The 27,819-nt window shown below is 47.6% G+C and overlaps 2 protein-coding genes across 6 annotated transcripts in view; both read right to left on the reverse strand.

Annotated features, from left to right (window-relative positions):
- Positions 1-16,070, reverse strand: part of LOC114594773 (cullin-9-like) — a 33,549-nt gene extending 17,479 nt beyond the window's left edge. The window contains exons 1-10 of one of the 5 annotated variants that reach the window (XM_028724887.2): positions 15,964-16,070; positions 12,136-12,720; positions 9,892-10,046; positions 7,920-8,432; positions 7,079-7,214; positions 4,542-4,726; positions 2,934-3,291; positions 2,146-2,347; positions 1,092-1,299; positions 486-679 (exon numbers count right to left, since the gene is read on the reverse strand). In XM_028724887.2, the coding sequence (XP_028580720.2) occupies positions 486-679; positions 1,092-1,299; positions 2,146-2,347; positions 2,934-3,291; positions 4,542-4,726; positions 7,079-7,214; positions 7,920-8,432; positions 9,892-10,046; positions 12,136-12,720; positions 15,964-16,057 (2,630 nt within the window). In that variant the 5' untranslated portion in view covers positions 16,058-16,070. Of the gene's footprint in view, positions 1-485; positions 680-1,091; positions 1,300-2,145; positions 2,348-2,933; positions 3,292-4,541; positions 4,727-7,078; positions 7,215-7,919; positions 8,433-9,891; positions 10,047-12,135; positions 12,721-14,960; positions 15,080-15,138; positions 15,312-15,867 lie in introns of those variants that run through there. The other 4 variants (XM_077925510.1, XM_077925512.1, XM_077925509.1 and 1 more) reach the window with 4 other exon arrangements.
- Positions 16,071-18,461: 2,391 nt separating this feature from the next.
- On the reverse strand, positions 18,462-27,689 carry MRPL2 (mitochondrial ribosomal protein L2). Its single transcript, XM_028724881.2, has 8 exons — positions 27,552-27,689; positions 25,514-25,603; positions 24,284-24,449; positions 22,194-22,335; positions 21,953-22,068; positions 20,805-20,915; positions 19,858-19,931; positions 18,462-18,754 (listed from the first exon to the last, which is right to left on the reverse strand). Exons 2-8 carry the CDS (start codon positions 25,580-25,582, stop codon positions 18,542-18,544), a joined length of 891 nt encoding a protein of 296 aa, XP_028580714.2. The 5' UTR covers positions 25,583-25,603; positions 27,552-27,689; the 3' UTR covers positions 18,462-18,541.
- Positions 27,690-27,819: the final 130 nt, after the last annotated feature.

Raw genomic sequence — 27,819 nt, forward strand, 5'->3', positions numbered from 1 at the left:
ATGGGGGGAGATGGCTTTTTTGCAGAGGATTGCCCAGGGTTGTTTAGCTTGTTTTAGGGGGGATTGCCGAAAATCACCCGCTTGCGTCCAAAAATCCGCCTCTCATCTGTCCCCTCACTGGCAGAAGCTGTCAATCACCCCCTCAATTGCCGCAGTGTCAGCCAATCAACAACAGCCATTGAGGCAGCAACCAATAACACACTCAATAGCCGATGACAGCCAAGGCAGCAACCAATCAAACGTCCACCCTATGCACTATCCATGTATAAGACGACCCCCATTTTAGCATAATTTTAAAAGAAAACAATCTAGTCTTATACACGGAAAAGTATGGTATTCATACAATTTTTACTGAAGTTTTAAAATTATATCTCCTCTCTCTTCCGTTTCTCATTATCCTTCTATAAATTTCCCTCCTCCTTATAATTTGAAAGCGTCAGATACGAACGCTCCTTTGCCTCGCCCAGTTTCCCCTTGAACCTCACCCAGGTGTGTTCAGCATCTTCTCGATCGCAGCAGGGATGGCGCAGAGCAAATTGCCAGGGACTTTGCTGGAAGCAGGACCAACGCCGGTGAAGAGCTCTTGTATTGCCCGGGCATCTGAGGGTTTCAGAGGGTAGTGCTTCTCACAGCCTCCTGGTAGCTCACAGTTCCCAGCTCCCAACAGTATCTTCAATGCCTGGGGGACAAAGACAGCGGCTGAATGGCAAGGAATAAAGCAGAGAGAGGAATGGCGAACTGTAAATTCAGTAGACCAGTGGTTTCCAATTAGCGATCTCATTTTTCAAAAAGTCATGGATTTCCTCCCCCCCACACACACACATTTTTGAAACCGTTAATATCTCTGTGGTTGGTTGTGTTATGTGAATGGTGCCATGATACCCTCCAAAACATGTCCCAGCGCAAAATGGGACACACAACTTCTGGGCTGCACTCCCACCTGAGTCACATGATCTGCATGGTGCCCAGAAACGGAATGTACTGGGCAATCGAAGGGCACGTGCTGCAGACCAGCAACTGGAAACCACTGCAGTGCACATTCGTGAAATTACATTGCACCCAAACCATACAGCATACGACAGGAAACGTACCGCTAAGCCAGCCTGCTGCACCGATGCAGACGTGGAGTGCTTCTGCATGCACTGTAGCACGGAGCGCAGCCCCCCTCCGAGGGCAAAGAGGACCCGCCAGTCATACTTGGCCATGAACCGGCACAGCATCTGTAGTGCCAACACCATCACCAGCTTCTCCTCCACTCGATGACTCAGCAGCTCCACCAGCAGCCTCCCCGTTTTCTCCCTGTGGGCAGCAGAAGGGGCAAGTCACCGCAGGAGCCTGGCCCCTCAACAGACGGCTGGAGACCAGGCCCCAAGCACACAGAACCAGGCAAGGCAAATACTTCTTGCTACTGAACAGAAAATAACTTGTCAATAAATTGGTGATGCCAACTCTGGGAGGGAGAGGTGCTGTCCAGGTGGTACTGACCCATGACAGGGCCTTTTCAGTGGTGGTTCCCCAGTTGCGGAATCCCCCTCCTAGTGAGGTGTTCCTATCTCCGTCATTATTTCAGGAGGAATTTATATCAAACCATATTATCCACGGTAATGTTTACACTACACATGAGAAAATCCTGCCTTTGTTTCCATCTGCTTACAATGGTCTCCTAAATTCAGGTAGGTAGCTGTGTTGGTCTGACGCAGTCGAAATAAATAAAAAATGTGTATCTGAAGAAGTGTGCATGCACACGAAAGCTTGTACCCAGAACAAACTTAGTTGGTCTCTAAGGTGCTACTGGACAATTTTTTAATTTATTTCGAATGGTCTCCTAAGTAATTTATAAATTTTTCCAATTCTTCCATAAAGATTTTGTCCTTTTGGTTTTTGAGTTTTCCAGTCTGTTTTGCCATCTTGGCATAATCCATCAGCTTGGTTTGCCATTCTTCTCCGGTAGGGCCTATATATCTGAGTTTCTAACCCTGCTGGGGTGGGGTGTCAAATGGTACTGAGGACCATCAAAAACGGGCCTCGACCCTGGTGTTACTGAGCTAGATGGAAGAATGTCCTGAATCAGCTTCCTTCCTATGCTCAGAGCCTGTGGTAAGCAGTGGACATTAAAGAAGAAAGAATGAGGAGACAAGAACTGACCTTCTGGAGAGCTCACACTCCATCCTGACGACATGTCTCTCTTGCCTCTCCCGCTCAAGCTCCTCCTCCAAGATGCTGATGGCGAATCTGAGACCAGCCATCTGCTGCTCAGCGTCACAGCTGGGCTTCTGGATCATCTCCAAGGCATCGGAGAGCTGCTCGATGGTGCTCTTCTTCCCGACCAGCTTCACACTGCAGAAAGCTGATCAACAGATCTATCAGCACAACGGTCCTTCAGTCAGTTTCATCTCAGCATCCTCGCACCTGCTTGCTCCTCCTCCTTGGCACCCACAGCACACAAAACCTTTTTGTCCCTAGAGGCTTTCCCTGGCATTCCTTTTTCCCCGACAAGAAGCTACCCAGGCTATTATCAAACCAGAAACTTGATCGTGTTCTCGGGGTTGAGGGTTCAAGCCCCACGTTGGGCAAATGAGTCTTGCACACCGCCTCCCCACTGGTTCACAGACACACACATAAGAAAGACCGAGCTAGACCTGACAAGAAACACAAGGTTGCTGCTGCGGGAAAAAGTAGGCCTCTCTCCAGAAGCCCGATAAAAAAATTCCCTTGTGCTGCTATGTTCCGCTTTTCTGCCCTCCTCAGCCAATGAATGGGGGAAATACAAAATGTTGTGATGGGACAAGCTCAGCTACACAAACGTTATAGAGGGCGAGGGGGACTTGATACAATTCTCTCGTTTTTGGTGGCTCCTGATGTTACATCTAGTTTAGTCCAAGGCGAAGTCTCTTGAACGCAAAATTAAGTCCCAGTGTCTGCCAGTTACTTACCTTTGGTTTTCTCATCCAGCGTGTCTGGGTAAGAAAGTCCTTCCACTCTGAGGAGCTCATGAACCAGCTGGGTGTCTGTTTTCTCTTCCGCGGATGGAGCTGGAAGCGAGTCCTCCTCTGTCTTTCTGGACCCCATGGCTTTGGAAAGGCTGCCACACTTCGCAGGGGCCAGGTCCACTTTTTGTCCATCCTGCTCTGTCCCTCCTTCGCTGGAGGAATACTTGAGATAGACGTGGGAGCTGCGCAGGTCACGTTGGGCATTGCCCTGGCAGCGCCTGCTCAGGAACTGCAGCACTTTCTGAGCTAGCTCTATGGAGACAGACAGCGGGATCAGGCCTTCTTCGTCTAGCTCTGGCAGCTTGAAATACAGAGAGAAAGATTTGATGTACAGAGACCCCTTCCAGTTTTTTGCAACTAGAATCCTGGCGGCAGCTGTCATGTATAAGAACTCTTTTTATTATTATTGAGGATGTCTTTTGTCACTACACCTAGAAGAAATGCTGTTCCTTTCCTGCCCCGATCTGACCACAGCAATCCGACGGGCACCTCCAGGCTTGACTACTGTAATTCGCTCTACGTGGGGCTGCCCTTGAAAGTGTCCCACAAACTCCAGCAGGTGCAGAATGCTGCAGCGAGGCTCCTGACGGGGTCCCTGCAATGGGAGCATATTCACCCAGTGCTTTACCAGTTGCACTGGCTCCCAGTGGAGTATAGGCTCAGGTTCAAGGTGCTGGTTTTGACCTTAAAGCCCTTTGTGGCTTAGGGCCCTCGTATTTATGGGACCGCCTCTCCTGGTATGCCCCACAGAGGACCTTAAGGTCCATGAATAACCATAGTTTAGGGGTCCTAGGCCCTAAGGAAGTCAGACTATCCGCCACCAGTGCCAGGACCTTTTCAGTGATGGCTCCGACCTGGTGGAATGCTCTGTCCCAGGAGACTAGGGCCCTTCAGGACTTAACCTCCTTCTGTCGGGCCTGTAAGAATGAGCTATTCCGCCTGGCCTTTAATTTGAATTCAGCATGATCTTTTATTTCCCTTCTCTTCCCTCCCCCTCCCCTTTTATGAAGATCACCCGCTCTGAGAGCCCACAGCTAATTCTCCCCTGGCCTCCTCGCTGGCCCAAGTAGGACCAATTCAGCCAGCTAGCCCTGGGGATTATCTAATGCTTATTAGATGGATTTCCCCTAAACTGATTTCTGTACTTTGAATTTTATTATTATTCATGTTTTTGTACTGTATTTTATGTTGCTTTTACAATTAAGTGTTTAAAATTTGTTGTTAGCTGCCCTGAGCCTGGTTTTTTGAACCGGGAAGGGTGGGGTATAAATAATTTATTATTATTATTATTATTATTATTATTATTATTATTATTATTAATCAAATGTTGTTTTAAACATCTTTTTTAATTCTTCATGAATACCACCCCAGAACTTTTTGATTTTCTCACATCCCCACCATACATGATACATTGTTCCTTCTGACATCTTACATCTCCAGACTCCGAACCTTCTCATTCTGGAACAGGGAGTACCAACAGAAACAAGAGAGGCACCGGCTCATTCCTACCTTAAATGAATCTCCCACTACTGGTTCTTCCCAGCTCTTAACCTTCTCGTTCTGCTGGATGAGCTGGACCACTTCCTGCTGCTCCTGCTGTTCCAGCTTCTTAACGAAGAAGAGGAGCTCCCACCATTCAGCCCGGCTCAGAGTCTCAGACTTCTCCTTCATATGATCCGTCAGGTATGGCGCCAAGTACAGGCCCCGAAGCGGTTTACGGTACGTTGCCTGGTTAGCTTGCAGGTGAGCACAAAATAACAGAGGGGTGTTTTATGGCTTCTCAAGAGAGCGTCGTTTTAAATGCTGTCCTCAAAGCAAAAATCCCCTTGCAGAGCAAACTGGTCCAGGTGGAAGAAGCAGCCATTTCCCCCCACAAAGCAACTTTAACCTCTAACACTATAACACACTCCTACAGATTCGTCTACACAGAAGTAGGTCCTGCTGAGTTAAATAGGGCTTACTCCCAGGTAAGCAGATATAGGATGGCTCTGCTAATGGACAGGTCAAAGGGGAAGGAAAGGAAATGTAACGCAAAAATGGGAAACCAACTGAATTTATTGTTATATAATGACCCTTCAAGTGCAGTCTTTGGGCTCCTTTGAGAGCAAGGGCGGGGTATAGATTTAATAAATTAACGTAATAAAATAAATGTTTGTGCAAGCTAAGCCAGTATTTTCATCTCCATAGTACAGGCTTAGGCCTAGCGACTGTCCTGAGGCCATGCACTGAGCTCAGGGGTGAGATGAGCTTTGAGTCCAAGGCTTCAATGAATTCAAAGCCAGCGAAATAATCTCTGATGTCATACGCAGGAAGGAACATGGGAAGCTGCTTTGTAACAAGCCAGGCTGTTGGTTCATCTTCCTCAGCATTCCTGACTCCTGACTGACAGAGCTGCTCCAGGATGGCCGAGGAATGGGAAAATCCAAGAAGGCCGGTGGGAAGCTTTTGCCTTTGTTTTTTTAATTTCTGTTATTTTTTACCTATATCATTTTAAACTGTGATATTAATGCTGTATTCTTAGTTTTAGATTTTGATTTATGTGGAAATTGTTTTCCATTTGGTTCTTCTTTTTTTTTTTATGTGGTTTATTTATTGTTTATGACTTTTGCAATTATGTAAATCTTGCCATGTTATAAGCCGCCTTGAGCATTGTTTTTAACTATGGATAGGCAGCATACAAATAAAATGATGATGATCGCCTACTAGCCGACCCTTTTAACTGGAAATGCCAGGGATTGAACCTGGAGCCGGTGCTGTCAGGCAAGGAATGCCGAGAGGGAGGATTTAACTCTTCATTGCCAAAAGTACACCTACAAGTTAGGAAAAGGCATGTCCATCAGTCCAACGCCTCTCAGCTGCTCCTAGACGTGCAGCCGATGAGGCAGTTGCCATGACAGAGAGGCACCACCCCTCAACCTCCATTTATGTATCTTCCCCACCCGAGCTGCACACAAAGAAGCAGAGACTACGCCCCGGGTGTAACCTGCCTCTGCTCCTCCCATTTCATCCCTCTCCTGGTCCAGGGAGACAGTGGAGCAGGAGAGGTGGGGGCAGCAGGAGGAGGTGTGGAAGCCCTTGACTCTATACCAGCCGGACCTCTCTCTCCTTCCTCCAGCACCAATTCTTCGCTCTCCAATCCTGCAGCGTCTCCTGCCTTTGCCTCTCGCCTCCTGGTTGTTGCAGGCTAAGCTAGATCGCTGATCCCTTCTCCTAAGTCAGCCTCCAACCTCGTTTCTCAGCATACAGCCAGTTCCTCATAGCAAAGCATGTGCTCTTATTGCTGAGCTTTGATAATGGAGAAGGGGAGAGAGGAATATCCTTTCAACAGTCCATTTCACCTATTCAGGACTCAAGCGAGGCAGAGAAAGAACAGACTGAAGCCAGCCTACAGAGAAAGTGTAAGCAGCAAGAACACAGCTCAAAGACAGAGATTAGAACCATGAATGATCAGGTGAACAATAAGCCCTTTGAGGCTTAGGGCCCTCTTATTTACGGGACCACCTCTCCTGATATGCCCCACAGAGGACCTTAAGGTCCATGAATAACCATAGTTTACAGGTCCCGAGCCCTAAGGAAGTCAGACCAGGGCCTCCACCAGGGCCAGGGCCTTTTCAGTGATGGCTCTGACCTGGTGGAATGCTCTGTCCCATGAGACTAGGGCCCTGCAGGATTTAACCTCCTTCCGTCAGGCCTGTAAGACAGAGCTATTCCACCTGGCCTTTAATTTGAATTCAGCCTGATCTTTTATTTCCCTTCTCTTCCCTCCCTCTCCCCTTTTATGAAGATTACCCGCTCTGAGACCCCGCAGCTAATTCTCCCCTGGTCTCTTCCCTGGCCCAAGTAGGACTAATTCAGCCAGCTAGCCCTGGTGATTATCTAATTATGCTTATTAGATGGATTTCCCCTAAATTGATTTCTGAACTTTGAATTTTATTGTTATTCATGTTTTTATACTGTATTTTATGCTGCTTTTACAACCAAGTCTTTAAAATTTGTTGTTAGCCGCCCTGAGCCTGGTTTTTGAACCGGGATATAAACAAAAAAAAAATATTTCTATTATTTATTATAACATCCCAGTACTGCCTTACCTGTGTCCCGTCTCAGAGAAGCTGTAAGGCTGGTTAACTTTTCTTGGGCTTTCTCATCTGCATGCCCCGAGGAAGCAATGATCTCAACCATGTGCCAATGCACCCAGTATGTGCGGCCCAGAGACTCCCAGTAAACCTGGAAACAAACAGGGGCCAACATAAAAAAGAAGAAGACTCAGCCTGCTTGTCTTGCAAGCAAGGACATTTGACCTTGCCCCTTATACTATTCAGCAGCCATAATGATTTATTATTTATATGCCACCCATCTGAAAGGGTTGCCCAAGCCACTCTGGGCGGCTTACAACAAATTTTAAAACCACAGTGAAACATCACACATTAAAAACTTCCTGATACAGGTCTGTTTTCAGATGTCTTCTGAAATAGTCAGCTTATTTCCTTGACATCTGACGGGAGGGCGTTCCACAGGGTGGGCACCACCACCACCAAGAAGGCCCTCTGCCTGGTTCCCTGTAACCTCACATCTCACAATGAGGGAACTGCCAGAAGACCCTCAGAGCTGGACCTCAGTGTTGAACAACAGAGAGGCTCATCAGTCAGACCAAAACCCTCCTCTTGACACAGTGGTGATTCTGCTGCTTATGCCACCAAGGCCAGAATAGCTTCAGAAACCCAACAAGACCCCCAAACATCAAAATTCCATAGCTTACGGCAGTGGTTCTCAACCTGTGGGTCCCCAGATGTTGTTGGACTACAACTCCCATCATCCCTGAGCTCTGGCCTTGCTAGCTAGGGGTGATGGGGACCCACAGGTTGAGAAAGGCTGGGTCCCAGAAGCCAGGATGTTCCCCTCTCCCAGCTTTGCCCCCAAACTCAGCAATACCTGGATGGGTGGCGTGCCGTCATTGCTCTGGAGGAACTCGCCTTCGTCTCCCGCACAGACTTTCTCATAGTCTTCCAACATGCGCACGCGCATGCCCCGCACCAGCTTCTCCTGCACGTACTCCACATAGCTGTTGCGACTGGGGAAGGCTGAGCGCAGTTTGAAAGTGCTGGTCTCCTTCTGGGGGACCTGAGTGGCTGGCGGGACGGTGGCGCCACTGGGAGCCTGGGACTGGAAGATAGACTGAGCTGCCCAGGGCGGCTTCCTGCTGAGAGTCCGGAGCTGCCAGCCGCGATCCCAGCCCATGGCCTGCACCAGCTCTGAAACAAGGCTGGACATGGCCATGCTGAAGTCAAACTCACGCTGCAGCCTTTTGCTGTCCCCGGAGCACGCACTGAAGGGCTCAGAGGCTGCATGCTCCCCTCCCGGGTCTGTGGCGCTATGGCGTTTGTCCACGAGGGAGGTGGCACATAGGTAGCGCTTCACCAGAGAAAACAGCAGCTTCCCTGGAATCTGGAGCAGGGTAGAAAATGAAAAACTATGAAGAAATAGCCATGTAAACTTGATTCACATCCATTATTTAAAGCGGCCTTTTCTTCCTTGCTGATTGAGACCATTATTTAAAGTGCCTCAATTTAAATCAGCCTTTCCCATACTATTTTGGACTTTTAACTCTCATCAGCCCTGACCACTGGCTGTGACGGCTCGGAACTTCAGTCCAAAACATATTCAGGGTTGGTGATGCTTTTTGCAAGGCTGATTTTGTGAGGCACCTTGAACGTGCAAATAGAGAGGATATAAATAAAGTAATGGGGGGATATCCGTGCACTTGTCCCCCTGCCTTCAATAAATAAACTAATACAGTGGTGCCTCGCAAGACGAAATTAATTCGTTCCGCAAGTCTCTTCGTCTTGCGAGTTTTTCGTCTTGCGATGCACGGTTTCCCATAGGAATGCATTGAAAATCAATTAATGCGTTCCTAGGGAAACCGCCTTCAGACCAGGTCCAGGGACAGTCTGTCCCCCGACCTCTTCTGAAGGCTGGGGGGGGGGACAAGGGCCTTTCTTCCCACCCCCAGCATTTTAAAAAACCCCGGGACAGCGGAGGACGTCTCCGCTGTCCGGGGCGATCTTAAAATGCTGGCGGGCGGCATTTTAAAATCGCCTGGGACAGCGGAGGACTTCTCCGCTGTCCGGGGCGATTTAAAAGCCCCTGGGAAGGCAGGCAGGGGGGACAAAGACTTTTGCCCCCGCCTGCCTTCAGAAGAGGTCCAGGACTTCGTTCCGATGCCGGAGGCGGGGGGAGGCGTTCCCGCCCCGCCGCCCGGCATTGGGGCATCGTTCCGAAGCCTGGCGACGGCGAGAGGAGGTGTCCCCGCCCCGCCGCCAGGCTTCGGAGGAGGTCCGAGGACAGCGGGGAAGACGCGCTTCGCTTCCCCGCTGTCCCGGAGATTTCCCTATGGGATGTCGTCTTGCGAAGCAAGCCCATAGGGAAATTCGTTTTGCGAAGCGCCTCCAAAACGGAAAACCCTTTCGTCTAGCGGGTTTTCCGTCTTGCGAGGCGTTCGTCTTGCGAGGTACCACTGTAATAATAATAATAATTTATACCCCGCCCAACTGGTTGGGTTTCCCCAGCCACTCTGGGCGGCTTCCAATAGAACACTAAAATACAATAACCTATTAAACAATAAAAGCTTCCCTAAACAGGGCTGCCTTCAGATGTCTTCTAAAAGTTTGGTAGTTATTTTTCTCTTTGACATCTGGTGGGAGGGCATTCCACAGGGCAGGTACCACTACCGAGAAGGCCCTCTGCCTGGTTCCCTGTAACTTGGCTTCTCGCAGCGAGGGAACTGCCAGAAGGCCCTCGGCGCTGGACCTCTCTCCAAGTCACTTCACAATTATCTTGCCCACACACTCCTTGAATATACCTCCAGACCTGAACTGGTAGCAGCCCCATCTAGGTCAGTTAATACCTGTGGAAGGGGGATCCCCTCAAAGGACATGCAGTGCTCTTCTGAGGATGTTGTTTCTGCAAACAGCTCGAGGAGGGTGTAGCGGCTGTCGAAGTCCATGTGTTGTTCAATGCCATCCTGCCGGCTCAGGGACAAGAGGACATAGGCTCGGCTTCCTGAAACCAGAGATAACTAATATGGCGCTTCCTTTGCATATGTACTAAAGCATCTTCTTGCTCACAGAACTCCCATCTCCACAGTAAGATGGGAGCCGGTTCTTTCACAGAGACATACGCAATAGAACACATAAAGGTAAAGGTAAAGGGACCCCTGACCATTAGGTCCAGTCGTGGCCGACTCTGGGGTTGCGGCACTCATCTCGCTTTATTGGCCGAGGGAGCCGGCATACAGCTTCTGGGTCATGTGGCCAGCATGACTAAGCCGCTTCTGGCAAACCAGAGCAGTGCATGGAAATGCCATTTACCTTCCCGCCGGAGTGGTACCTATTTATCTACTTGCACTTTGACGTGCTTTCGAACTGCTAGGTTGGCAGGAGCTGGGACCGAGCAACAGGAGCTCACCCCATCACTGGGATTCGAACCGCCGACCTTCTGTTCAGCAAGTCCTAGGCTCTGTGGTTTAACCCACAGCGCCACCTGCGTCCCAATAGAACACATAAAATGAGGCAATTCCAGGTAGCAGCTTACAGAATGAGGCTCAGGGGATTAATTCTTGCCAAAAAGTAAGTCAAAAAGCTACAAGGAAGCAGTTAATGGCCTGGTTCACAGCTTACCCTAAGCCAAAGTATGGCGTAGTGGGACTGGCAAAATGCTTCTGCCCACACAGGGCAGCTCTTCATGCTCGAGGCAGAAATGTGCATACTAGGATCCAGGCAAGAAAATGTCTGGGGTGTCCCTTTTTGCTACAGTGAGGTGCATTCATCAAATGCAAACAGACTCCTCATCATTTAAAATAAAGCCAGTGCCCTAATATGGCTTTGGGAATCATAACTGACAGTCACCCTATAATTTTTTGGTAATTCAACCATTTATTAGAAGTATTAACCAAGGCCGAACAAGAAATAATTTTCATAGGATATTAAGGGGGGTGGGATAGTGTCTGTTTACATCAGTAGGGGGATGAGGATAGCATTGGCTAGGCACTGTCATTTAATGCAACTTACAGTGGGACGCGGGTGGCGCTGTGGGTAAAAGCCTCAGCGCCTAGGGCTTGCCGATCGAAAGGTCGGCGGTTCGAATCCCCGCGGCGGGGTGCGCTCCTGTTGCTCGGTCCCAGCGCCTGCCAACCTAGCAGTTCGAAAGCACCCCCGGGTGCAAGTAGATAAATAGGGACCGCTTACAAGCGGGAAGGTAAACGGCGTTTCCGTGTGCGGCTCTGGCTCGCCAGATGCAGCTTGTCACGCTGGCCACGTGACCCGGAAGTGTCTCCGGACAGCGCTGGCCCCCGGCCTCTAGAGTGAGATGGGCGCACAACCCTAGAGTCTGTCAAGACTGGCCCGTACAGGCAGGGGTACCTTTACCTTTACCTTACAGTCCTTCTGTGGACTGAGGAATAAAGGTAAAGGTAAAGGGACCCCTGACCATTAGGTCCAGTCGTGACCGACTCTGGGGTTGCAGCGCTCATCTCACTTTATTGGCCGAGGGAGCCGGCGTACAGCTTCCGGGTCATGTGGCCAGCACGACTAAGCCGCTTCTGGCGAACCAGAGCAGCTCACGGAAATGCCGTTTACCTTCCCGCTGGAGTGGTACCTATTTATCTACTTGCACTTTGACATGCTTTCGAACTGCTAGGTTGGCAGGAGCTGGGACCGAGCAACGGGAGCTCACGCCATTGTGGGGATTCGAACCACCGACCTTCTGATCGGCAAGTCCTAGGCTCTGTGGTTTAACCCACAGCGCCACCTGCGTCCCTTATAAGGACTGAGGAATATCCCTCCTCTAAAATTAGTATTTCCATTAGGAGAAACCTTTCCCCCATCCCACCCTTGACACCAATAAGAGTCTGCAAACACCAACTTGAGAGGAGGACTTTCCTTCAGGACTGCTGCACAGGAGGAAAGGATTAAATATCTGCTCATGCATGCTGCAATCTTGATAATTATCAGTACACACATACCACCTGATGCTACTTGCATTTTTAAAAACCCTGCGTATTAAATACAAAGGGCTAGTGTGGTCCTTAAGACAGGAATTGCATCATAGCTGGAGTTAGTCCCTAAGAAAGAACAAATCTTCTGAGTCTCACCTGCATCGTGAGAAGCCAGAGCCCTCAGGATCTTGCCTGCGCTGCGACGGATCTGCTCCTCCTCGTTACACAGCATCTTCATCAGCAGACTGAGGGCACCCGTTTCCTTGAAGACCCCCATCAATGAGCCAATACTGGCATAAGCACTGAGCACTTGAATGGTGTTCAGGATGGAGGACTGAGGGACTGTGGGGCTGGCCATTTGCCAAGCAGCCCGCTGCACTAAGTTCCGGACATCGGCCTTCATCTCCGAAAGAGATGGTTCATCCAACGTGACATCGGGAGGGAATATTCTGCGTGAACTCTCTTCCTTGGGTGTCCTCTTGCCTAAGAGTGTTGGGCAGTTGGCATAGGCATCATCTGCCGACATCCACATCAGGAAATTCTCCATGCTGCTCTCTGCTGAACAGGTGCCAGGCCTACTTCCTGTACCATTTTCCAGGTTCCAGCGAATCAGGTATTCAACGTGCCCATTGTGACCACGGCGCTGCCGGATTAACTCCTCAGGATAGCTCTGAATCTTGGGTCCGAGATGCACTAACACATTCCCATTTTGCCTCTCAATCACCATGACAGGGAAAGCACCTGCCAGTACAGAGAGAAGCAGGTCACGTCCTCTGGAAACACTATAGAAACGTTGAGTGAGATAGCCCAAAATACAGGGACATTGCTTTGAGACACAACTACGGCATGTTCAGTGTGCCATTAGAAAATACTACCCCAGGAAGATGACACATTCCTCAAACTCGGCAAGTAGCTGAGATCCTTGTTGGAGTTACCTCCCTTCCTACTGGATCTCAGAATACTAAAACTCTGGACCATGCAATGAAGCTGAACATGGGAAGATTCAAGACAGACAAAAGAAAAGAACTTCTTCACACAGTGCATATTTTGTCTGAGTTAATTTTAAGATGTATTTTAATTAATTGATGCCTGTTTTTATGTATACTGTGCTATTTATATGATGTTATCTGAGCCCGGCTCCAGCCAGCAATGGTGGGGTACAAATAATAATAATAATAATAATAATAATATTCAAACTATGGAATTCACTGTGGCCAAAGGGAGAAATGGGTACCAACTGGGATGGGTGAAAAAGAGAATTAAGACAAATTTATGGAGGATATAAGTATCAATGATAACTACTAGTAGTAGGTTCTACTACACTGTCAGACACAGTACGCTTCTGAATGCTAGTTGCTGACAATCACACATGGGGAGAGTGCTGTTGTGCCAAGATCCTGCTTTGGGCTTCCCAGAGGCCTCTGGTTGGCCATTGTGAGAACAAAATGATGGATGAGATGAGTCACTCGCCTGATCCAATTGGGCTATTTTTATGTTCTTATATCCACTCATGCCAACTTGGGCTGCCCCTTCAAAGAACCAGGGTCAACATATTTTGTGAATGTCAGGAAGCCTGACAGTGAACATGCTCCAAGTCTAACTTAGGCGTCTATAAAAGTTTGCACTAATTATTTGTTTCTAAAGATAGCATTCTGGAATATGGACAAGTCAACGGGTTTCAAGAAGACCTATAGAACTTTATTGTCTCCTAATGGAAATCCAACTGAAGTATACTTCTCTATAGAGAAACTTTAGTTCAGTACAGACATCATGACCATAGATGAAGCTGGGCAAAAAGTGATTCACTGTCAACACAGCACAAAAGTGAAAGCTGTTGTAATCTAATGAGGTGTGACCTAATGCTACACTGGAATTTAAGCATGTGTTCTCCCTCAAATTATTCCGTGCTTCTACTCTTATATCTACTTCCTCACTTATAAGCAACCTATCTTGGACAAGTATTTGTCCTAGAGACAGATGTGAATAACTTGCTCGCTTATATATTTTCAAAGGGAGACTGCCTGTTACTATTTCATTTCAGTGATCTTGTTGTACAGGTGGAGATATAGCACAAGCTAATCTAATTCGGTCTACAACTTCTACACTCCATCGGAAGACTATTACAAACCACACATGGGGCTTCTGTCATCTTGTTAGGCAGCATCTTTTAATATTCTCTCTTAATTAACATCCGGCCTGAAAAAGAAATCTAATGAACCTGAAAGCCTGCACACAATTTTGTGGTGTATAGGTCAAGATAAAAGGTTCCATACTACTGTTGCTTTCGGAGGTGTTATTTTAATGATTCATTAATGCTACAAGCAGTTTTTGTCTGTTTTGAAGACAGGTTAGTTTGGATCTATGCAAGACGCAGGCAAATAATGGTTGCAATTATAAATGATGCACAACAGCTAGCTAAGGTTAAAAACTGCCTTAATTTTTTTGTTCTATTCATTTCAGCATCTTAACACTAACTGGAATACTGTAGTCTATGAAAGATTATGCACCTAAACTACATTTTTATTTAAGGAGTTATGAAGACCACATCTTTCTTTATTAAAGAAGAATCCTCTTTGCAGCTTCATATCACAGTTCAAGGTCTGTGGGATGGGCATCCTTTACCAAACCTGTTAAAGACGTCCTTCTTGAGGAATACCAGGGACACCCTCCCCCCAAAATATGTTTGAAAACCACGGCTGCCGTAGGGCTGCGCAAATGTGCTAGCTCACACATGCCAGTGTGGGATCTTGCCAATCTATCCCATCTAGCATATCCTACCCAAACATTTTTCAGTTGAGATCAGCTTCCAGTTAAAAAGCACTCAAAAAGTACTGTTAGGATACCATCCAGAGGAGCAGCTGTGTTTGCCGCAGAGAGAGAAAGGGCAGCACCATAAAGACGTCCAAATCTATCATGGCTTGAGCCTGCGCACAGTCCCACAAATGTTGTATCCAATGAATTGGGCTCCTTTTGATATTTACATTTATTTTTGGGCCGGCTGCACAGCTTACGGCGGGGTTCGGACTATGTGTGTATCTATAGATTTAATAAATAAACAAAATACTGATAAGGTAAATGATAAAATGAAACTGCACTACACACACACACACGTTATCATATACCAAATCTAGAAAGCATCTTAAAAAGCACAGATATCACCTTGCCAACAAAGGTCCATATAGTTATGGTTTTCCCGGTAGTGAAGTATGGAAGTGAGAGCTGGACCATAAAGAAGGCTGACTGCCGAAGAATTGATGCTTTTGAATTATGGTGCTGGAGGAGACTCTTGAGAGTCCCATGGACTGCAAGAAGATCAAACCTATCCATTCTGAAGGAAATCAGCCCTGAGTGCTCACTGGAAGGACAGATCCTGAAGCTGAGACTCCAATACTTTGGCCACCTCATGAGAAGAGAAGACTCCCTGGAAAAGACCCTGATGTTGGGAAAGATGGAGGGCACAAGGAGAAGGGGAGGACAGAGGACGGGATGGTTGGACAGTGTTCTCGAAGCTACCAGCATGAGTTTGACCAAACTGCGGGAGGCAGTGGAAGACAGAAGTGCCTGGCGTGCTCTGGTCCATGGGGTCATGAAGAGTCGGACAGGACTAAACAACAACAACAATCATATATATGTGATAATGCTGCGCTGCGCTGCAGCTGCAGATCGGGCTCGGCCACCTGTCGCCAAAGCTGCCCCGTTCCCACGGGGTCTCCTGAAGCGACGGCAGGGGGCGGGGTCCCCATGGAACGCAGGAGGCGCGCGAGCCTCGGACGCTCGACAGCTGCCGGTTCGATCCTGCCGGAAGCCTCGAGATTATAGGCCAACCTCACTGGCAACCCTCCCCCCCCCCCCAAAAAAAAAAAGCCCTCACAACATGAACACACATACGCAAAACAACAGCAGCAACAACTACCCGCAACCCTTCGGGCGGGCGAGCCTTGTCGGCAGCCTCCCTTATTTTATCCAGCCTAGCAGCTGCCTCACCTCTTCCGCCTTTCCTGCGCGTGTCCCGCCTTCCCACTGACGCGCTACGGCTGCCGTCGCGAGGCAAACTTGTTACTTTCGCGGAGCGTCTCATTGCAAAGAACAGATGGAACAAAATATCTCTTTTTATTCCTCCCTTCCTTTATTGCTTTGTTGTTGTTGTTTTTTGGCTTTGTTGGATTAAAGCGTATTATTTATGCATTTCCCCCCTTTTGCTTATATTCTTTAATTGTTTGCTTCATTAAATTTATATGCCTCCTAATTGCAAGAGGGAGGCGAACTTCTCAAAAGCTGGTTGGCCGAAAAAGAAAACAATAATATTACTTTAAAAAAAACAATACCACCATATTATTTTTTTTAAAAACCCAGGAAGTTTAAAGCCCTGCAATTTTGTTTTGTTTAGTCGTTTAGTCGTGTCCGCCTCTTCGTGACCCCATGGACCAGAGCATGCCAGGCACTCCTGTCTTCCACTGCCTCCTGCAGTTTGGTCAAAAGCCCCGCAATACAATGGACTTAAAACAGAATTGAAACCCACACGAGCTTTCTAAAGCATCTGGGTTTATAAATCAGTTGGATAAATAATTATTTTTGTATGAGTGTGCAAACATGTGGATGCTTGTGAACACACATGTATCTTCAGTGGGTCCCCATCCCTGGGATGGGCAATAAAAATATTTTACCTTAGTAAAAGATGTCATCATCATGCCTCACCTGAGGTGTGTCAACCGTATTAGGGTTGCCTCCATTCTGAAGGAAATCAGCCCTGAGTGCTCACTGGAAGGACTGATCGTGAAGCTGAGGCTCCAATACTTTGGCCACCTCATGAGAAGAGAAGACCCCCTGGAAAAGACCCTGATGTTGGGAAAGATGGAGGGCACAAGGGGAAGGGGATGACAGAGGACGAGATGGTTGGACAGTGTTCTCGAAGCTACCAGCATGAGTTTGACCAAACTGCGGGAGGCAGTGGAAGACAGGAGTGCCTGGCATGCTCTGGTCCATGGGGTCACGAAGAGGCAGACATGACTAAATGACTTAACAACATAAACGGCTCAGGACCACAATACCTCAAGCACCACCTCTTCCTATATAAAACATCATCTGAGGCCCTTCTTTGTGTGACTCCTCCATGTGAAGTCCGGAAAGTGGCAACAGGAGAGCGGGCCTTTTCTGGAGTGGCTCCCTGTTCGTGGAACGCTCTCCCTAGGAAGGTTCATCTCGCATCTTTATTATAGATCCTTAGGCGCCAGGCAAAAATGTTCCTCTTCAACCAGGCCTCGGGTTGCCTAACTTTCTATAGCCTTTTAAATGTACGTGAGTGGGTGTTATTATGTTGTTTTCGTTTTAACTATTTATTGGTGCTTTATCTCGTTTTTTATGTTTTAATGTTTAAAGGATTCAGATCCTCTTAAAGTTTTAAACGTTTTATTGTGTTTTTATATATGCTGGGTTGCCCCAGAGTGGCTGGGGGAACCCAGTCAAATGGGCAGGGTACAAAAACCCCCAAAACATGTTGTTAGATTGAGGTTGAATCCTGACAAGACAGAAGTACTGTTTTGGGGGGACAGGAGGCGGGCGGGTGTGGAGGACTCCCTGGACCTGAATGGGGTAACTGTGCCCCTGAAGGACCAGGTACGCAGCCTGTGAGTCATTGTGGACTCACAGCTGTCCATGGAGGCACAGGTCAATTCTATGTCCAGGGCAGCTATTTATCAGCTCCATCTGGTACGCAGGCTGAGACCCTACCTGCCCGCAGACTGTGTATCCAGAGTGGTGCATGCTCTGGTTATCTCTCACTTGGACTACTGCAATGTGCTCTATGTGGGACTACCTTTGAAGGTGACCCGGAAACTACAACTAATCCAGAATGCGGCAGCTAGACTGGTGACTGGGAGCAGCCGCCAAGACCATATAACACCGGTCTTGAAAGACTTACACTGGCTCCCAGTACGTTTCCAAGCACAGTTCAAAGTGTTGCTGCTGGCCTTTAAAGCCCTAAACAGCCTTGGTCCAGTATACCCGAAGGAGCGTCTCCACCCCCATCGTTCTGCCTGGACACTGAGGTCCAGTGCCGAGGGCCTTCTGGCGGTTCCCTCGCTGCGAGAAGCCAAGTTACAGGGAACCAGGCAGAGGGCCTTCTAGGTAGTGACACCCGCCCTGTGGAACGCCCTCCCACCAGATGTCAAAGAGAAAAATAACTACCAGACTTTTAGAAGACATCTGAAGGCAGCCTTGTTTAGGGAAGCTTTTAATGTTTGATAGGTTTTGTATTTTAATATTCTGTTGGAAGCCGTCCAGAGCAGCTGGGGAAACCCAGCCAGATGGGTGGGGTATAAATAAATTATTATTATTATCATCATCATCTTGTGAACTGCCCTGACATCTTGTGTATATAAATCTGATAAATAATAATAACTGCCTAGAGGCCATTTTGACATATAAGCGGTAAATAAATTAACAAACAACAGCAACAACAACAACAACAACAACAACAAGGGATGTACTCTGCAACCTTAGCTGAGTTTACATGTCAGAGAGGATAGCCTTTATTGACAGAATCCTACAGAATCACTGACAGGCATCAAACATTTGCAGACGCTGATGGGATATTGACATAGCTCTTCATGGGTGGGAGGGGCCTGATCTTGCGCCCCGCCCATCCCCCTTTGCGATGCCACAGCCCACTCTTGGGCCGCTTCCCTAACCACCGGTTCCGACCAGCCTTCCCAATGATCCGCTTGTTGTGGTCAACGTTGGAAACTCGGCCCACTGTTGCCATGCAGGTCTCCATCACCTGTAAGAGTGGGAAAGGTTATAGAGCAGGAATATAAACCAGGGGTGAAGAATCTCAGTAGACACATTGCCTAACTCGTACAAAACCTGCAAGACTCATTATACCCTTGATTTTTACATGTTGCTGGATCTTTCTGGATTCCACCTAAACATTAGGAAGAACTTCCTGACAGTAAGAGCTGTTTGACAGTGGAATTTGCTGCCAAGGAGTGTGGTGGAGTCTCCTCCTTTGGAGGTCTTTAAGCAGAGGCTTGACAACCATATGTCAGGAGTGCTCTGATGGTGTTTCCTGCTTGGCAGTGGGTTGGACCCGATGGCCCTTGTGGTCTCTTCCAATTCTATGATTCTATGACTCTGTGCTCAGCCTCATATGCCTGCTTCCCCTATGTGGGAAAATGTAGACTGAGCAATGATAACGTTAGAAGCTTCACGCGTCATTATACCCTTGATTTTTACATGTTGCTGGATCTTTCTGGATTTAACATCCTTCCTCAGGGCCTGTAAGACAGAGCTATTCCACCTGGCTTTCAATTTGAACTTAGCCTGATCTTTATTCCCCTTCCTTCCTTCCCTCCCCTTCCCCTTTTTATGAAGATTACCCGCTCTGGGATCCCACAGCTAATTCTCCCCTGGTCTCCTCACTGGCCCAAATAGGACTAATTTAGCCAGCTAGCCCTGGTGATCATCTAATGTTTATTGGATGGATTTCCCCCCTAAATTGATTTTTGAATTCTGAATTTATTGTTTTATACTGTATTTTATGCTGTTTTTTGTTTTAAGTGTTTAAGTGTTTTAAATTTGTTGCTAGCCGCCCTGAGCCCGGTTTTCCGAACTGGGAAGAGTGGGGTATAAATAAAAAAATATTATTATTATTATTATTGACAACTTGGTTCAGCACAGAAGGCCCAAACAATACAACCTGGTGGCCTCCGTATTTTCTTGGACTACAACTCCCTTTTGACCACTGGCAACGCCAGCTGGATCTGATAGGAACTGTAGTCCAAAACACCTGGTGGGCACCAGGCTGAAGAAGGCTGCCATATGGATGGCTCAGCGAGCAGATGCCATCTGCCATGTGGCGGCATATATACCCAAATTGTTTACCTGCATTTGCCTCTTGGAAGGCAACTGGATGATGACCGTTTCGTTCACCTTCCTTAGTATCACGCCACAGGTCCCTGGAAGCAAGAACAAGGCATCAGCAGGGCTTCAGTCTGCTTTGACTCAGCCCAGCTCACATTTACTGGAAGCAGCAAGGAAGCGAATTCCCCATAAGCTTCTTTACAAACTGCTGGCCAGATCCTGATCTCCCACAAAGCAGTGTGGGTCACTTTTTTTTTTTTTAATTCAAGGCATTTATATATTATTAGCATTTCTAAGCAGTATACAACAACAACAACAACAACAACAACAACAACAACAACAACAACAACAACAACAACATACAGAGAATAAAACAGTAAGAAGTTCATCATAAAGCAGGCATCCCCAAACTCGGCCCTCCAGCTGTTTTGGGACTACAACTCCCATCATCCCTAGCTAACAGGACCAGTGGTCAGGGATGATGGGAATTGTAGTCCCAAAAAAACAGCAGGAGGGCAGAGTTTGGGGATGCCTGATCATAAAGCTTAGAATGCCTACTGGAATAAGAAAGTCTTTTCTGTTGTGTGCCTGAAGTTCAGAAAGGTTCAGTCGGGAGGTAGTACCACAGGCTGGGGCCCACAACACTGAATGAATGGAGACTTCCCCCAAAGATTTACTATATATGTTGGGGGGGGGGTACATACTTGGTGTTGTGCACCGCATTAGAAACATTTTGTTGTGAAGCAGTTTATAAATCCTTAAATAAGAATAAAAAGGGGAAGCTTCTCCAAAAAAGAGGGAGTGTGTGTGGAAGGAGGCAGGGTAAGATTATTTTGGGACACAGACTCCATTTGTTCCAACAGATTTAACCTTCTCCTTTAGTTGAAAAGGAAGGAAGGAAAAGGAGGCAACTGTCTTGACTCGACCACCTCCCTCAAAGTTGTTTCTGGCCTTGATCTGGTGCTGACCTGCTGCTCGAATATACTGGGCTCCTTTCCCGGGATGGCTCTCTAAATTGTTGATCAGGGTCCCTACTGGCAGAGCTCCAACTGGATAGGCATCCCCTTCGTTAGCCGACACTGAAAGACAATAAATAAATAAATCCCACCACCATATTCACACCGAAAACAGCCAAGGCACAACAACTCCAAGCAGAACTAAGGCCCAAGCAGCATACAGAACTCGAGGGGTGAGTCCAGTGTGCGGCCTCAGTCTGTCCTCCTTCAGCAGATGGACAAGCACAAGGAATGTCATGCACAATGTTGGTGCCACCACTGAAAAGGCCCTGTTATGGACACAGGGCCATCCAATGTAAGGGTGGGAGTGAGAACAGAGCTTCGGGTGCTAATGCTTCACTGTACATTTAAGTAGTGGTTCCTCAATATTTTCCCCCCCCCCCCATGGATCACTTGAAAGTTGCTGGTGGTCTTGGTGGACCACTTAAATGCTTTTGACATCCACTGTAGCAATTGTGATGTGCTATGCATAGATGCTGTATGTGTTTTAACTGTATCATTGCTGTTTCCATCTCTTATTGCATTTTAGTGCATTACTGTTTGCATTACATCAAATTCAACTATAAGAAATAAAAGCAGCAATAAAAATAGTGTTAAAAATCAATGCAGTTATTGATATTGTGCGGGGAGGAAAAGGTGGGTGTCCTAATAACTTTAGGCACCCTCAACAAACTACAGTTCCCAGGATTCTTTGGGGGAAGCGGTAACCCTTTAAAGAGTCATGATACTGCTTTAAATGTATGGTGCAGACGGAGCCACTTCATGTTCCACTGTCAAAACTGTTCTTGCTGTTAGGAAATCTGCTACCCTGCAATTTCCACACATTCGTTCCAGCCCTATGCTCTGCAACAACAGAGATTGAGCCTGCTCCCGTCTTCTGCAAGACAGCCCTTCAAATACTTGAAGAGAGCTACCCTCTCTCCTCTGAAAGCTTCTCTTCTCCAGGCTATACCTAGTCAGCCCTTAAGAACTATTTGTGGGCCTAAGAACTATTCGTGGGCCTTGGTTTTTTCAGAGCCCTCGCCACCTGCGTTACCCAGCTGGTCAATGTCCTTAATAAAATGTGGCACCCAGAACAGGACACCGTCCTCCAGATTTACCTGCCATCCTGCCAATTTGTCCTGAAGTTTTGAGGATGTCACCAGCCTGCATGTTTTCTGTCGCAATGATCCACCGTCTCCTCTTCCCTCCAGCCACGAGAGCTATGTCTGCAGATCTGCCGTGGGCAATAACAAAGAGATACCAAGAGGGCATGGTCAGCCTAAGCTGTCAGCCTCATTCCCAAGTATCAAAAAGGGGAAAAAACCACCACAGTCTTCAGACCATGTGTCTGCTACTCACCTGCATGGGTCGTACCGCACCTGAACCACTTTCTCCTCAAAGAAACCAGGCTCCTGTCCAGCTTCATAGTTCAGCCTTCGGAAATCAATCATGCGGTAGCGCTGCTTATGCCCGCCTCCAATTCTATGCACCCGGATACGACCTTGTGACGGACACGGAGCTCATTCAGCATCACACATTGCAGTCAAATTAATAGATAAAAATACTGGACCAAGCTTCCCAACCACCACCCTACTTCTATGAAAGCGGTCAGAAATTAGCTGTGGGTTAAAGCCTCAGCGCCTAGGACTTGCCGATCGAAAGGTCGGCGGTTCGAATCCCTGCGGCGGGGTGCGCTCCTGTCGTTCGGTCCCAGCACCTGCCAACCTAGCAGTTCGAAAGCACCTTCGGGTGCAAGTAGATAAATAGGGACCGCTTACTAGCGGGAAGGTAAACGGTGTTCCGTGTGCTGCGCTGGCCTGCCAGAGCAGCGATGTCACGCTGGCCACGTGACCCGGAAGTGTCTGCGGACAGCACTGGCTCCCGGCCTATAGAGTGAGATGAGCGCACAACCCTAGAGTCTGGCAAGACTGGCCCATACGGGCAGGGGTACCTTTACCTTTACCTAAAGGTAAAACAGGACGCGGGTGGCGCTGTGGGTAAAACCTCAGTGCCTAGGACTTGCTGATCGCAAGGTTGGCGGTTCGAATCCCCACGGCGGGGTGAGCTCCCGTTGTTCGGTCCCAGCTCCTGCCCACCTAGCAGTTCGAAAGCACCCCTAAGTGCAAGTAGATAAATAGGGACTGCTTTATAGCGGGAAGGTAAACAGCGTTTCCGTGTGCGGCACTGGTGCTGGCTCGCCAGAGCAGCTTTGTCACGCTGGCCACGTGACCTGGAAGTGTCTTCGGACAGCGCTGGCTCCCGGCCTCTTGAGCGAGATGAGCGCACAACCCTAGAGTTGGACACGACTGGCCCGTACGGGCAGGGGTACCTTTACCTTTTAAAGGTAAAACCTGAAACAGGACTAAATGCTTCCCGGTTTCAAAAAGCAAGCTTCCAGTCTTCATGGTGGTTGATACACACTTGGTGGGGCAGGGGGAAGCAGGAATTAACTTGAGGATTAGAAACAGAAACCAAAAGATGCCCAGATTGTTATTCATATTTAATTGGGAACAATACAATATGTTTAGCTAAGAGTCCTAATTGTAAAGTTGCTTCATTAATATTTTGATAGTTGACTCGAGCATTTCGTATTTGAGTCAATGAATCCCCAAAATAAAAATATTAGAGAGCCCTGGTACAGCTATGATCTGGAAATTCTCACCTCACCCATGAGTTCAATCAGTGGCTTTAAGAAAACTATTGTCCCCTTTGTTCCAGTTCCAGTCGCCCATGTGTAACATGGAGATAACTACCCTGGATAATGCTACACTGGCCTACTGGGGGGTTGTAAGAATTACTTTATGTGAAGTCCTTTGAACAGTCGAAACGCACAATACAAATGCTAAGTATAATGATCGGAAGAACGCATCTCCTCCTAACTGGAGCTTGGCATCCACCATTTTCTTTGAGGTGGGTCACAGTTCAGTGGCAGTGCCCAAGCTTTGTGTCTAGAAGTTCCAAGGCTTGATCCTCAGCACCTTCAGTTAAAAAGTAGTCCCAAGAACATAAAAAGAACCTGCTGGATCAGGCCAATAGCCCATCTAATCCAGCAACTCATTCTCAGAGTCATTGTTGGACTTCCACTGCCTTCCCAATGATGCGCCTGGTTTTGGGAAGAGGCGTCAGGGCTCTGGCAAGGTCCTAGAGCCCTCCTACCTCCTTCACAAAGCCTTAGTTAGCACATTCCCATCTTGCTGCCAATATTTGGCCCCTAACAAGTTGTCCTCAAGAGAATATGGCCCTCAACAGAAGAAAGGTTGCCCACACCTGCCTTAATGTAGTCTAAAGATTTAAAATAAAAACTGTGTTGTTTTTTAAAAAGAAATTCCCTTGCCATAGGAGAATGGCATCAGAAGACTTGGCTTTTTTCCCTACTTGGTCTCTCCTGACAGAGGAGGTTGCCTTTGCTCACTTGAGCGCAATCCAGCTGTGAGGGGCTGCAGACATACCTGTGTGGTCTCGCCCTCCTGTCTTTTTCATGCCGATGGGCTTTGTGGTATACTTGATCCTGCATTTCCACAGTGGATCGGAGGTAGATAGAACAGCAGAGGTGCTGATTTCACGATATGCATGGACAAGGCCAGCAAGGCAGGTAGGCTTGGGAGGCACAGGTATCTAGGAAAGGCGGAAATCAAGCATCATGAACTGAATTTTCTACCCTAATTCCTATGTTCAGGGTGTGTTTGAATTAGATCTATGGCAGAAGTCTGCAGCATAGTCTTCCATTAGCACCCAGAAAACATCTTTGTCCTCCACTATCACTGCCCCCCTTGCTCATGAGGTGATGAGAATGACTATCTTTTCCTCCTTTGTAAAGTACATAGAGCTGAAGGAGGAAGCTGGAAGAGTCGCACTCCCCCCCCCACCCCCACTTTTAGCTCTATGCGCTTTTAAAGCTTGTTCTGTGTCCATTTTCTGTCTGAATGTGCCCATGGTCTTAAAACAGGTTGGTAACCTAGGCCATAATCTTGCAATCCTTCACTGTCTATTGTGCTTTGGAAATGCGGCCTTAAAATGCAGTGACAATCTTATCAGCAAAGATCTGAATTTTTATTTATTTTTTGGTTCTGAAAGCAAGCCTTAATTTAATTAGGAACAGAAGGAACTGCCTTATACCACATCAGACCCTTTTTAAAAATCATAGTAATATAATGCATTACAATGTAAAAGATCTGAAAAAATTATTCCACTGCAATGCGTTAAAAACGCAGCAGTTGTTGCAAAACACAGGGTCAAAAACACTTGAAAAGTTTGTGGTGCTTAACAGTCTACAGTGGAAGGGGCTGGGACTGAATCCTGTATTAGATGTCACAACCTCCAAGCCAAACACTGTTCTCCCTACTTTCAGATTTTTTGGGGGAGAGGGGTGTTGGTTGTTATTACTCAAGAGAGCAGAAAACAAATGCTCATAAGAATTTTTCCTTATTATATCTGCATGCGTCATTTGGTCAAATCCTAAAACAAACAGCAACAACTAAAACGGAATTGGTTTCTAGGCTGAGCCCTGGGAATTCCAAACAATTTAAGGCCTTGGTGTCAGGAAAATAAGCAAGTTTAATTGCGCTGCAAGGTCCACAGCAAAATTCTATCCAGAGAGAGGACATTCTATATACACAGTGCATGCAATAATAAACCCACAGTGGAAAAAGGTAAGAAACTGATCAACGTGGGTGCTGTACCTGGGAGAGACGAGGGCTTGAGGACAACAGCAGGGACCCAAAGCTCCGAATCAAGCTAGATACAGCCATTATCAGTAACACCTGTTCCTGCTGAAGATGGGGAAGAACAGATTATTAGTTTACTGATACGTGTGAAGTGATGTAAGCAATAAAAACCATTAGCACAAAACAGACAAAAAGCTTTGCTGGGATAAGTGCCACTACTTCCAGGGGGAAAGCTGAAAACAACCATTTATGATTTTATTTGTTCCATAAAAAAAATTAAATCCAAACCATTCTCCAAGAAGCTTACAGTGACATACATGGGGTTTGTTCCATTTGATTCTCACAAGCCCATAAGAGATGTTACGGGGAGAGGTGGTGATTGGCCCAAGGTCACCTAGTGATTCAGGATCTAAACCCAGCTTTCCCAGGTACTAATTGACACTACTCCAAGGATGGGGAACCTGTGGCCATTCAGATGGTGTTGAACTCCCAATTCTATCTCCCCAGCCAGCAGGGATGATGGGAGTTGTAGTCCAATGTCTAGAGGCCACAGGTTCCCTATGCTTGCTCTACACATTATGCCACCAAAACATAGATAACTGGAACTGGGGAGAATCTTGGAACCATCTTATTCCAAAACATTATCCTGGAGTTGTAAGACAACTTGTGAGGTGTCTCTCTAAGGAAAGCACCTCAATGTATAAAACAGGATGAAATCCACATGCAGAGTATGCTGTGAATCACAAGAAAATTTATCGGTGGCGATGGGAACAGTGCTTGCATTCCCATTCTTAGGCTGCAATCCTACACCCACTTGAGTAACCCTCACTGAACTCAATGGTTACTTCTGAGTAACACTGTTAGCAAACAGATTCTAGGACAGCTCAGGAGCAGGAGCAATGATTGCCTCATCTGGGGGAGAGGGGACCATCACAAGTCTTTATTAAAGGTAAAGGACCCCTGACAGTTAAGTCCAGTGGCGAACGACTCTGGGGTTGCGGCGCTCATCTTGCTTTACCAGCCGAGGGAGCTGACTTTGTCCGCAGACAGTTTTTCCGGGTCATGTGGCCAGCATGACTAAGCCGTTTCTGGCGAAACCAGAGCAGCGCACGGAAACACCATTTACCTTCCCGCCGGGGCGGTACCTATTTATCTACTTGCACTTTGACATGCTTTCAAACTGCTAGGTTGGCAGGAGCAGGGACCGAGCAACGGGAGCTCACCCCCTCGTGGGGATTCGAACCACCAACCTTCCAATCGGCAAGCCCTAGGCTCAGTGGCTTAGACCACAGCGTCACCCGCTTTATTATTCCCCTCTAATTGTTGTGCCTGATAATTAAAGGAAAAAACCTCAAACAGCTTTTCTGAGGTGCGCAGGGTAGCAATTCAGCCAAGTTTTTTCTCAGAGTCTAGATATTAAAGAGTCTCCTGCTCTACTGACTGAGCCATCCCTCCCACTGAAGTTAATGAGCATGCTAAGTTAGGTCCACTAGTTTAAGTGGGAGTACTCTGAGTAAAATTTATGTGAATACCACAAGTAATACCCCACCCACACCCAAGGGGTTAGAATGAAGGGTTGTTGCAGGGCAGAATATTTGCAGCAACTGCAGTCTCTTGTGCAACATGACACCCAGCTTACACAGATGTAAATTTCACGAAGTTCAAGGGCACAGGACAGCAGCCTTAACTGCAAGAAACGCACCTAGGCGGCAGTCCTCTCCGCCCACTTGTCTGGTCGTAAGACCCGTTGAGTTTAACGGGTCCTACCTCCGAGTAGGTACGTATAGAGGTTGCACCACTGGACTCCGATCCGAACCCAGGATCGGAGTCTGGTTTCAGCAGCCCTTACTTCCAAGAAAACCCTGCACGGTATATTGCAGCTGGAGGAGGGCTTTTGCAGAGAAACGTCTCCGGCAGCTGCAGGGGTCTAACTAACAAGGCTTTCCAGGAAACAATATCCAACCCCGGAACGGAAATGTTTTTCAGGCAGGCATTATGGCCATGCTCAATGCGACACCGGGAATGAGGAGACATTGAGGCCGCCTCCACTCACCCGGAATTAGGTCCCACGCCACTAGTCCTGTGCCTCCATTCTGCCTTCCGGAGCCCACGGAGCATGCGCGCGCCACTCCTGGGCGGAGCTCCAGTTTTGCTTTGACGTAAGAGGGGTCGAGAGTCCATAAAAGGGATGGGGGAGAACGGGGTCCCCCAGGGTGCTGGTTGGGCTGCAGGTTCCGCGTGAAGGAGGTTGGGAGTTGTAGTCCAACAACATCTGGAGGGCCACTTTGGTACTGCTTTAATACTGCTGCGGACAGGACTCA

The sequence above is a fragment of the Podarcis muralis genome, chromosome 3 (assembly GCF_964188315.1).
Source record: "Podarcis muralis chromosome 3, rPodMur119.hap1.1, whole genome shotgun sequence".
Classification (NCBI taxonomy): Eukaryota; Metazoa; Chordata; class Lepidosauria; order Squamata; family Lacertidae; genus Podarcis; species Podarcis muralis.